Below are 12,880 nucleotides of genomic sequence, written 5' to 3'. Positions count from 1 at the left end.
AAGTTAGCGGGTGTCCTGCTGTCCTGTGGCCGACCGGGAGTTCCAGGAGCCCCGCCAGCCTAGGAGGGTTTTCCTGGTCATACACCAGCTCTTTACAAAACAAGCAAACAAAAGTTTCCAAAGATTGTGGTTGCTCTGAGGAGCCCCAAACCACTGAGAAAAAACAGGGTGAGGTTCTAGGGGGGTGGGGGGTGGCCTTAGCTGGCTGGTATCCGTGAAATTATACATTAGCTAAAGCACTGGATGGCAGCACTTTATAATGTTATACATTAGCAAGTGCATGAGATGACAGCACCTTATAATGTTATAAATTAGCTAGAGCATTAGATGGCAGCACTTTATAATGTTATACATTAGCAAGTGCACTAGATGTCAGCACTTTATAATGTTATACATTAGCTAGAGCATTAGATTGCAGCACTTTATAATGTTATATATTAGCTAGAGCACTAGATGGCAGCACTATATAATGTTATACATTAGCAAGAACACTAGATGGCAGCACTTTTTAATGTTATACATTAGCTAGAGCACTAGATGGCAGCAATTTATAATGTTATACATTAGCTAAAGCACTGGATGGCAGCACTTTATAATGCTATACATTAGCTTTAGCACTAGATGACACCACTATATAATGTTATACATTAGCTAGAGCTCTAGATGGCAGAATTTTATAATGTTATACATTAGCTTTAGCACTAGATGGCAGCATTTCCTAATGCTATACATTAGTTAGAGCACTAGATGGCAGCACTTTATTATGGTATACATTAGCTAGAGCACTAGATAGCAGCAATTTATAAGGTTATACATTAGCAAGTGCACTAGATGGCAGCACTTTATAATGCTATACATTAGTTAGAGCACTAGATGGCAGCATTTTATAATGTTACACATTAGCTAGAGCACTAGATGGCACCACTATATAATGTTATACATTAGCTAGAGCTCTAGATGGCAGCATTTTATAATGTTATACATTAGCTAGATCACTAGATGGCAGCACTTGATAATGTTTTACATTAGCTAGAGCACTAGATGACAGCACTTTATAATGCTATACATTAGAGCACTAGATGGCAGCACTTTATAATGTTATACATTTCAAAGAGCACTAGATGTCAGCACTTTTTAATGTTATACATTAGCTAGAGCGCTAGATGGCAGCACTTTATAATGTTATACATTAGCTAAAGTACTGGATGGCAGCACTTTATAAAGCTATACATTAGCTAGAGCACTAAATTGCAGAACTTTATAATGTTACACATTAGCTAGAGCACTAGATGGCACCACTATATAATGTTATACATTAGCTAGAGCTCTAGATGGCAGCATTTTATAATGTTATACATTAGCTAAAGCACTGGATGGCAGCACTTTATAATGCTATACATTAGCAAGAGCACTAGATGGCACCACTATATAATGTTATACATTAGCTAGAGCTCTAGATGGCAGAATTTTATAATGTTATACATTAGCTTTAGCACTAGATGGCAGCACTTCCTAATGCTATACATTAGCAAGTGCCCTAGATGGCAGCACTTTATAATGCTATACATTAGATAGAGCACTAGATGGCAGCACTTTATAATGGTATACATTAGCTAGAGCACTAAGTGGCAGCACTTTGTAATGTTATACATTAGCAAGTGCACTAGATGACAGCACTTTATAATGTAATACATTAGCAAGTGCACTAGATGGCAGCACTTAATAATGTTATACATTAGCTAGAGCACTAGATGGCAGCACTTTATAATGTTATACATTAGCAAGAGCACTAGATGTCAGCACTTTTTAATGTTATACATTAGCTAGAGCGCTAGATGGCAGCACTTTATAATATTATACATTAGCTAAAGCACTGGATGGCAGCACTTTATAATGCTATACATTAGCAAGTGCAAGAGATGGCAGTACCTTATAATGTTGCACATTAGCTAGAGCACTAAATTGCAGAACTTGATAATGTTACACATTAGCTAGAGCACTAGATGGCACCACTATATAATGTTGTACATTAGCTAGAGCTCTAGATGGCAGCATTTTATAATGTTATACATTAGCTAGATCACTAGATGGCAGCACTTTATAATGTTTTACATTAGCTAGAGCACTAGATGGCAGCACTTTATAATGTTATATATCAGATAGAGGACTAGATAGCAGTACTCTTTATGTTATACATTAGCTAGAGCACTAGATGACAGCACTTTATAATGCTATACATTAGAGCACTAGATGGCAGCACTTTATAATGTTATGCATTTCAAAGAGCACTAGATGTCAGCACTTTTTAATGTTATACATTAGCAAGAGCGCTAGATGGCAACACTTTATAATGTTATACATTAGCTAAAGTACTGGATGGCAGCACTTTATAAAGCTATACATTAGCAAGTGCATGAGATGGCAGTACCTTATAATGTTGCACATTAGCTAAAGCACTAAATTGCAGAACTTTATAATGTTACACATTAGCTAGAGCACTAAATTGCTGCACTTTATAATGTTATACATTAGCTAAAGCACTAGATGGCAGCACTGTATAATGATATACATTAGCTATAGCACTTGATGGCAGCACTTTATAATGTGATACATTAGCTAGAGCACTAGATATAAGCACTTTATAATGTTATACATTAGCAACAGCACTAGATGACAGCACTTCATAATGTTACACATTAGCAAGAGGACTAAGTGGCAGCACTTTATAATGTTATACATTAGCTAGAGCACTTGATGGCATCACTTTAGAATGTTATACATTAACAAGTGCACTAGATGTCAGCACTTTATTATGTTATACATTAGCTAGAGCATTAGATGGCAGCAGTTTATAATGTTATACATTAGCTAGAGCACTAGATGGCAGCACTTTATAATGTTATACATTAGCAAGTGCACTAGATGGCAGCACTTTAGAATGTTATACATTAACAAGTGCACTAGATGGCAGCACTTTATTATGTTATACATTAGCTAGAGCATTAGATGGCAGCAGTTTATAATGTTATACATTAGCTAGAGCATTAGATGGCAGCACTTTATAATGTTATACATTATCTAGAGTGCTAGATGTCAGCACTTTGTAATGTTATACATTAGCTAGAGCACTAGATGGCAGCACTTTATAATGGTATACATTAGCATAAGCACTAGATGGCAGCACTTTATAATGTTACACATTAGCTACAGCACTATATAATGTTATACATATGCAGTGTGTGTCATGTGACTGCATAATGAGCAAGCGTCTAGTGTGCCTCTGTATGTTACAATATGGCAGCTAACATAGAAGAATCAAGCACTAGATCAACACTGTACTTCAAAGCAATATTCGTCAACAGTTTGGGGTAAGAGGAATAGATAACAAAGACAGCAGTGACTATTTTATTTATTTTAATAAGAAAATGTAGGTTTTAGCAATTTTCATCAGGTGTTAAATGTCCCTTTAATGTTGTATATTAGCAGGAGCACTAGATGGCACCACTATATAATGATATACATTAGCCAGAGCACTAGATGGCAGCAATTTATAATGTTATACATTAGTTTAAACACTAGATGGCAGCACTTTATAATGTTATACCTTAGCTAGAGCACTAGGTGGCAGCACTTTATAATGTTATACATTAGGTAGAGCACTAAATGGCAGCACTTAATGCTATACAGTAGCTAGATCACTAGATGGCAGCACTTTATTATATTATACATTAGCTAGAGCACTAGATGGCAGCCCTTTTTAAATATCATACATTAGCTAGAGTGCTAGATGGCAGCACTTTACAATGTTATACATTAGCTAGAGTAATAGATGGCAATGCTTTATAATGTTATACATTAGCTAGAGCACTAGATGGCAGCACTTTATAATATTATACATTAGCTAGAGTGCTAGGTGGCAGCACTTTATAATGTATACATTAGCTACATCACTAGATGGCAGCACTAGATGGCTTGAAGTGGTAACTTACCTGTGTGAGGTCTTGCAGGACAGTCTTTCAGAACATGGCCAGGCTTGGCACAGTAGAGGCAGAGGTGGAGTGTACCTCTTCTTGCCCTCTCCATAGCTGTTAGGGGCCCACAGACCAAGTTGATCTGCATGGGTTCACCTTTCTCTTCAATTCCAACCGAAGGGGATGTAATGGTAGCAGTAGGAAGGCAGGAGTCAGAACGTTGAGGCAGTGGTGGTAAGAAGCCTTGTTTTTCTTGCCGTCTCTCATGGAAACGATTATCCAATTGTGTGACAGCCAGGATCAATCTTTTCTAGGATGGCAGGAACTCCAATCCACGCTAACTCATCAATCAGGTGATTGTTCAATCTGAGGGGGAACTAGTCTATGAGGGTCACATTGTTAAGGTCAGTATCAGGAGAAACTTCAAGGAATTCCATTATGTATTCCTCTACTAGCCTTTTTCCCTGTCTCAGGGACCGGAGAGTGTTCCATGCTGTGGCGGAACGTAATGGATCATCATGGAGATTGTTTATTGCTGTTATGAACGACTCCCAAGTCTCCAGAATAGGACTTCTAGTATGCACCACTTGATGAGCCCATGTTTGAGTGAAAACAGTAGTTCACAAGAGGTGACATAGGCACGGTAGTTGGAGTGCTTACCTGTGAACTTCTCAGTTAGGGCGACAGCAGGATCAGGTACAGAAACCTCATACAGGGGAGATGGTTGAGGAGAGGGGGCAAAGTGGCTGCTCCTGATCTCTCTCTCTCTCCCTCTGCAACAAGCTCTACTGGCTTGGTTGCAACTCCTGGATGGCTTGCATCATAGCGGTCAGCCAGCAAGTCAGGTGTTTTTGTGGGTTCCATGGTAAGGCTGAGTTATTATGTAACGGAAGAGAAACTTCTTAAAGCAGGAACCGAACCCAATTGTCCAAGAACAATAATTAAACAAAGTCCAAGGTTTCACAACAGCAAGAGTTGAAGCAAAGATCAAAGTTAGGAGTATCCAAGGTCAGGGCAGGCAGCAAAGAAGCAGCATCAAAAACAAGCCAAAGGTCAAAAGCCAAGGAAATTCAGAATACAAGGTAAAGTGCTAAGTTTCTAGGAATCAGCCAGCAGAATAACTCAGCAATGAGTGAGAGTTATCCAGGCTTTAAACCCTGCAAGGGCCAGAAATGCCCCTGTTGCTCAGGTAACACAGGTGCAGCAGTTATCTGAGCACCTATGGGAGACAAGGGTGTAACCACAGAACACTCCCCCTGTCTGTCAGGAGCATGCGCCTACCTGCGAGGACACCCACAAATTTGCGCACACACAGCCGAGGAGACTGCAAATACCATGACAGTTGTCCAGGGTGCCGCAAAAGTATCCGCTGAGCCCCCCATCAGTGCCCAGGGAAGAGGGTACCCCTGGTACCATGGCAACCCCCCTTGCTATTAATTTCATACTGCCTAGACTTCTTCAACCTCTGTTAACCACATACCACTGAGAACACCACAATCTTAAAAGAACAACCACATAACAATAATATAATAATATCTCCTCATATCAAAGAAACCTTTCCAAGCAACCAAAGGTCCCACTATAATCTTGTACAAATGGAAAGCCTAAACACTTAAATAAAAAAAAAGCCAATTCCTCATTCCATCTATGATCTTCATCTTCTTTTGAAAGCTGCAAAAAGCATCTCTCCTAGTTGCATTCCTAATGATATACTTGACCTGGCCTGTTTCCCATACATTTTTTATTATTCATATCATATTATTTATATCGATTATTTAAGTAATTAATTCATCACTATCAGGAAGGGAGAATTCAGTACCAGCCCTCTAAATATTCTGTCTGATTAATAAAGTTTGGTGGTAACCATTTATTTTATGTCAGCAAAAAAATATCAAATTTTCTGTTTACAGACATAGAAACCTGTATGCTTTGCCCTGAAGATCAGTGGTCCAATCAAGGAAGAGACACCTGTATGCCAAGAAATGTAGAGTTCCTTTCATATGAAGACCCATTGGGTACTGCTCTTGCTGCTGTGGCTGTTGTCCTGACTGTAATCACAGCATTAGTGTTGGGACTTTTTACTTTACATTGGGACAGTCCTGTAGTCCGAGCCAATAACAGGGACCTCAGCTTCTTGCTCCTGTTTGCCCTCATGTTCTCCTTCCTGTGCTCCTTGTTATTCATTGGGTATTCTGGGGAAATTACTTGTAAACTGCGACAAACAGTATTTGGACTTTTTTTCATTGTGGCTGTTTCTTCTGTCCTGGCTAAATCCATCACAGTTGTCATTGCATTCAAAGCCACAAAGCCTGACAGTAAATTTAGAAAATTACTAAGGACCAGCATTTCCTACTGTTTTGTCCTTGTCTGCTCATTGGGTCAGGCTGCTATAAGTACTGTGTGGTTAATCACTTCTCCTCCTTACCCAGACTATGACACCCAGTCCATCACAGGGATGATGATATTAAAATGTAATGAAGGATCCCCTATTGCATTCTATATTGTTGTTAGTTACTTGGGAGTTCTCGCTGTTCTGAGTTTCCTTGCTGCATTTGCAGTAAGGAAGGTGCCTGACCGTTACAATGAAGCCCAGATGATCACCTTCAGCATGCTGGTGTTTTGCAGTGTCTGGATCACCTTTGTCCTAGCCTACCTGAGTTCCAACAGCAAATACATGGTGGCTTTGGAGATCTTCGCAATCCTGGCATCCAGCAGTGGGTTACTGGGCTGTATCTTCTTTCCCAAGTGTTACATCATCATGCGGAGACCAGATATAAACACCAAAGGAAACTTAACAATTAAACACAAATATTAAAACATAGATCCTCTTTTTCATGGGCAGACATTATTTTCAAATAGAATGTAACAAAAAAAGACTTGTAAGTTTCTATTGTTAAAGGGACAGTAAACCCCAGAAATTTTATTGTTTAAAAAGGTAGATAATCCCTTTATTACCCATTCCCCAATTTTGCATAACCAACACATTTTTAATAATATACTTTTACCTCTGTGATTACCTTGTATCTATACCTCTGCAAACTGCCCCCTTATTTCAGTTCTTTTGACAGACTTGCATTTTTAGCCAATCAGTGCTTACTCCTAAGAGCTTCAGGTGTCTGAGCTCAAAGTTATCTATATGAAACACATGAACTAACGCCCTCTAGTGGTGAAAAACTGTCAAAATGCTTTCAGATTAGAGGTAGTCTTCAAGGTCTAAGAAATTAGCACATGGACCTCCTAGATTTAGCTTTCAACTAAGAATACCAAGAGAACAAAGTAAAATTGGTAATAAAAGTAAATTGGAAAGTTGTTTAAAATTACATCCCCTATTTAAATCATGAAAGATTTTTTTTTTACTTTACTGTCCCTTTAAGATTATTTTAGTCTCCTGAGTCTTTTTTTTCATACTGCAAGCCAGATTTGTAAGATTATGCTATTTATTTATTTGGACTTCCCTCTTGATTGTAGTGAGCTGTTTAGGAGGGATCAAATAGATATCAGGTGGTTGGAGCTATCAGCAAGAAGGGTAAGCTCTACACTATAGAGTGTAATCAGCTACCTGATTAACACCTTTCATAAGAGTAGTGCACAACTGCAATTAGCAGCCTTCTAATTACCAAAAGGTTAATATAAAGCTCTACACTATAGAGTGTAATCAGCTACCTGATTAACACCTTTCATAAGAGTAGTGCACAACTGCAATTAGCAGCCTTCTAATTACCAAAAGGTTAATATAAAGCTCTACACTATAGAGTGTAATCAGCTACCTGATTAACACCTTTCATAAGAGTAGTGCACAACTGCAATTAGCAGCCTTCTAATTACCAAAAGGTTAATATAAAGCTCTACACTATAGAGTGTAATCAGCTACCTGATTAACACCTTTCATAAGAGTAGTGCACAACTGCAATTAGCAGCCTTCTAATTACCAAAAGGTTAATATAAATACAACTAAGATACGAACGGCTAGATTACGAGTTTTGCGGTATGAGTGAAAAAGCAGCATTAAGCCTCATAACGCTGCTTTTTCCCTACCGCTGGTATTACGAGTCTTGCAGGTTTAGGGGCACTGCACACTTTTTTGGCCTTAAAGGGACATTAAACCCAATTTTTTTCTTTATTTATTCAGATAGAGAATACCATTTTAAACAACTTTCTAATTTACTTCTAATATCTAATTTGCTTCATTCTCTTGATATTCTTTCCTGAAAAGCATATCTAGATATGCTCAGTAGCTTCTGATTGGTGGCTGCACATAGATGCCTCATGTGATTGGCTCACCAATGTGCATTGCTATTTCTTTAACAAAGGATATCTAAAGATTGCAGCAAATTAGATAATAGAAGTAAATTGGAATGCTGTTTAAAATTGTATTCTCTGTCTGAATCATGAAAGAAAAATTTAGGGTTTAGTGGCCCATTAATGCAAATTAACTTACGCAATTTGCGTAAAGTCTTTTTTCAATGGGACTTACACAGCACCAATATTACGAGTCTGCCTGGGAGGCCAAAAAGTGAGCGGTACACCCTCTACCGCCAAGATCAATACCGTAAACTGAAAGTCAGTAGTTATGAGTTTTATGCCACAACGCCGTAACATAAAATTCATAACTAAAGTGCTAAAAAGTACACTAACACCCATAAACTACCCATTAACCCCTAAACCGAGGCCCTCCCACATCGCAAACACTAAAATGATTAACCCCTAATCTGCCACTCCCGACATCGCCGCCACTAGAAAAAACATATTAACCCCTAAACCGCCACACTCCCGCCTCGCAAACACTAGTTAAATATTATTAACAAATAACAGGAAGCAGGCACTACACAAAACCTCATAAATAAAATCCAAAAAGTCTTTATTGAAATTGATTAAAAAGTCCACAAGCAGACATGGCAGGACAGGTAAAGCAGACAGACGCGTTTTGCACCCCCTAGTGGCGCTTACTCATAGACTGAGGTCCATGTCTCAACCCTGTCTATTTATAGGCAGTAAAGAAAAGTATTAACTACTTCACTGCCACAAAAACAGAGCATATAAAGGTTAAAAACATAGTATACCCATATAAAAATTAAATGTATGACAACAAATGCAAGAAGCATGACAGGTAAAATGGGGGAGCTGACGCTCTTAGTTGCAGAAGAGGACTATGATGTTATCAGTATAACTGAAACTTGGTGGGATGATTCACATGACTGGGCAGTTAACTTAGAGGGGTATACATTATTTAGGAGGGACAGGAATAATAAAAGGGGTGGAGGAATCTGCATGTATATTAAACCTGACCTTAAACCTACAATAAGGGAAGATATTTATGATACAAGTGACAATGTAGAGACCCTGTGGGTTGAAATAAAGAGTGGGGGGAAAAATCCTAAAAAAATATTACTAGGAACATGCTACAAGCCTCCCAACATTAGTGACCCAGAGGAAACTCAACTACTAATGCAAATAGGTAAGGCTGCTAATAACAGTGCTGTAATTATGGGAGATTTTAACTACCCTGATATAAACTGGGCCAATGAAACTAGTAATTCAGCTAAGGGGGATAGATTTTTAAATGTTCTCAGGGATAACTTCTTGTCACAATTAATAGAGGAGCCAACTAGGAGTAAAGCTATATTGGATTTAGTGCTATCAAACAATACAGATATAATATCAAACATAGAAATCAAAGAACATTTGGGTAACAGTGATCATAACATGGTCACATTTGAAATCTCTTTTCATATGCAGTGTTTTAAAGGCTTAACTAAGACTTTTAATTTCAAGAAAGCAAAATTCAACGATTTAAGGAAATCATTAAATAATATAAATTGGGACAATGTATTTTCTAATAAAAATACAGAGGATAAATGGATAATATTTAAAAATTTGTTAAATAAATATACATATCAATACATACCATATGGTTATAAAAATAAAAATAAAAAAAATAAGCCGTTATGGCTAAATATAAATGTGTTAAAAGAAATTAGGAAAAAACGTAGGGCATTTAAATTATTAAAAGAAAATAGTACAGACTCAGCATACAATATTTATAAGGAATGTAACAAAGCATGCAAAAAAGCAATCAAATTAGCCAAAATTGAATATGAAAAATTAATTGCCAAGGATTCTAAGTCTAACCCTAAAAGGTTCTTTAAGTACATAAATAGCAAAAAATCTAAGAAGGATAATATAGGTACATTAAAATGTGTGGAGGGTAGCATGATAAATAATGACAGGGAGAAGGCTGAGGTACTAAACCAGTTTTTTTCTTCAGTATACACAAGAGAGGAACCATTGAATGATACTTTGGAACAGAATAGAACATGCCAGTCCATACCACTAACTGGGTTTTGTTTAGAGGATATCAGGAAAAAACTAAAAAATATTAAGGTAAATAAAACTCCAGGCCCAGATGGAATACACCCAAGGGTGTTAAGGGAACTTAGCACTGTTATAGACAAACCTTTACTCTTAATTTTTCAAGACTCATTATCCTCAGGCATGGTACCCCAGGATTGGCGTAAAGCTGATGTGGTGCCACTCTTCAAAAAGGGAAGCAGGGATGATCCAGGAAGCTATAGACCAGTTAGTCTGACATCAATAGTGGGGAAGATATTTGAAGGGATTATAAGGGATTATATTGATGAGCATATTCGTGTAAACAAGATTATGAGTTCTAATCAGCATGGCTTTAGGAGAAATAGATCATGTCAAACTAATCTAATTAGATTCTACGAGGAAGTAAGTAAAAATATAGATAAAGGGGAATCAGTTGATGTGATATACTTAGATTTTGCAAAGGCATTTGATACAGTGCCACATGAGAGATTAATGCACAAAATTAAGGGACTGGGAATAGCTGAAAATGTTAGCTCATGGATAAATAACTGGATAAAAGATAGGGAGCAACGAGTAGCAGTAAATGGATCATACTCAGATTGGACAAAGGTAATCAGTGGCGTCCCCCAGGGATCAGTACTGGGCCCTGTTCTTTTTAATATTTTTATAAATGACTTGGAGCAAGGATTAAATAGCGACATCTCTATTTTTGCAGATGATACTAAGTTAAGTAAGGTCATTAGGTCAGAGCAGGATGAACTCTCTTTGCAAAGGGATTTGCTAAAATTAGAACTATGGGCAAGTGAATGGAAAATGAGATTTAATACGGAAAAATGTAAGGTTCTACATTTTGGAAGTAAAAATAAGCAGGCTATGTATTTTTTAAATGGGACAAGACTTAGCCAAACACAGGAGGAAAGGGATTTGGGAGTAGTAATAGATAACAAGCTAAAGATGAGTGCACAATGCAGGGCAGCGGCTTCAAAGGCTAATAAGATACTAGCATGTATTAAAAGAGGCATTGATTCAAGGGAGGAAAGCATAATTCTGTCATTATATAAAGCCCTGGTAAGACCTCACCTTGAGTTTGGAGTGCAGTTCTGGGGACCGATTGCTAAAAAAGATATTGCAGAACTAGAAAAAGTTCAGAGAAGGGCCACAAAGCTAATAAGGGGATTGGAGAAATTAACCTATGAGGAGAGGCTAGCCAAACTGGGTCTGTTCTCTTTAGAAAAAAGGCGCTTGAGAGGTGACATGATTACTTTATATAAATATATTCAAGGCCCATATACAGAGATGGCAGAAGCTCTTTTTATTCCAAGAAAATTGGTTCTGACAAGAGGTCATAATTTAAGGTTGGAGGAAAGGAGATTTAATCTCCTGCAACGGAAACGTTTTTTCACTGTAAGAGCAATAAAATTGTGGAACTCATTACCAAAGGAGGTAGTGAATGCCAATACCATAGATACATTTAAAAATAGTCTGGATAAATTTCTGTATATAAACAAAATTCATGGATATGATTACTAGTATTAAATGGGTCACATTTTAATGGGGTTATTTAAGCTTAACTGGAGCTTTTTGTAAGTATTTTAGATTTGTATAGGTTGAACTCGATGGACTTCAGTCTTTTTTCAACCTTATCTACTATGTTACTATGTTACTATGTTACTATAAACACAGAATTGACTAAATTGAGTAATAAAAAATGCATATAACCTAACAAACATCCTAATACTTAAATATGTAAGCAGTATATCCCCTAAGCACTATATTAGATCCATAAAAATAATAAAAAAGTAATAATACAAATGTAAGAAGAGAGTATACAGACAGACATATTGCAAATATTGAAATAAGTGCATATGAAGACCACATAATGATTATCAACAAGATATGTAAATATGCTCTTGTATCAAAAACACACACAGCAAATGAATAAATTAACTATAATAACCATAAACAATTTGAGTGTCACTTCAATTATCTATAAAGAAACTAATATCACATTCTTTATTCATTCCTGATGGATGTTGTGTGTGTAACTTTAGAATCCAATAAAGCTCTTTCAAGAGGCATTGTGACAATTGTCGGATAAAAAAATATATTGGCAATTATTTACTAATCCCATTAACACTTTTAAGGATAGTCTTAGGAAATTGGTTTCTGATGGCATCTGTTTAGGTATTTTTAAAGATGAGGACAATCCAATATGCCCGATTTCTCACCATGTACCCAAAGTTCATAAAGATGTCATCTGTCCCCTGGGTAGACCAATTGTGGCTGGGATTGGCTCTATTTTTGAGCCTTTGGGTAAATGGTTGGACTCTATTCTCCAGCCATTTGCTAAGTCACAGTTGAGCTCACATCTACATCTACTAGTTGACAGTTCACATCTACTTTGCACATTGGACCAAATAGTTTGGCAGCCCAATTATACCTGGATGGTTATAGACATTACCTCACTGTATACTTCTATCCCACAGACTTTTTTGTATTAAGGCAGTTGAGTACTTCTTGCGAAAAGACTCTGACTTCAATCTAATTGTGATTGAGTATATATGTGAGGTACTTAAGTT

At 37.2% G+C, this 12,880-nt stretch overlaps 1 protein-coding gene across 1 annotated transcript in view; it reads left to right on the top strand.

The window, feature by feature from the left end:
- The window catches only part of LOC128656783 (vomeronasal type-2 receptor 26-like), a 121,670-nt gene extending 114,884 nt beyond the window's left edge, over nt 1-6,786 (top strand). Inside the window, exon 4 of the mRNA XM_053710929.1 lies at nt 5,882-6,786. Coding sequence (XP_053566904.1) covers nt 5,882-6,786 — 905 coding nt within the window. The remainder of the gene's footprint in view (nt 1-5,881) is intronic.
- Nucleotides 6,787-12,880: the final 6,094 nt, after the last annotated feature.

The sequence above is a fragment of the Bombina bombina genome, chromosome 4 (genome assembly GCF_027579735.1).
Source record: "Bombina bombina isolate aBomBom1 chromosome 4, aBomBom1.pri, whole genome shotgun sequence".
NCBI classification, from domain to species: Eukaryota; Metazoa; Chordata; class Amphibia; order Anura; family Bombinatoridae; genus Bombina; species Bombina bombina.
This window is presented reverse-complemented; position numbering and strand designations above follow the sequence as displayed.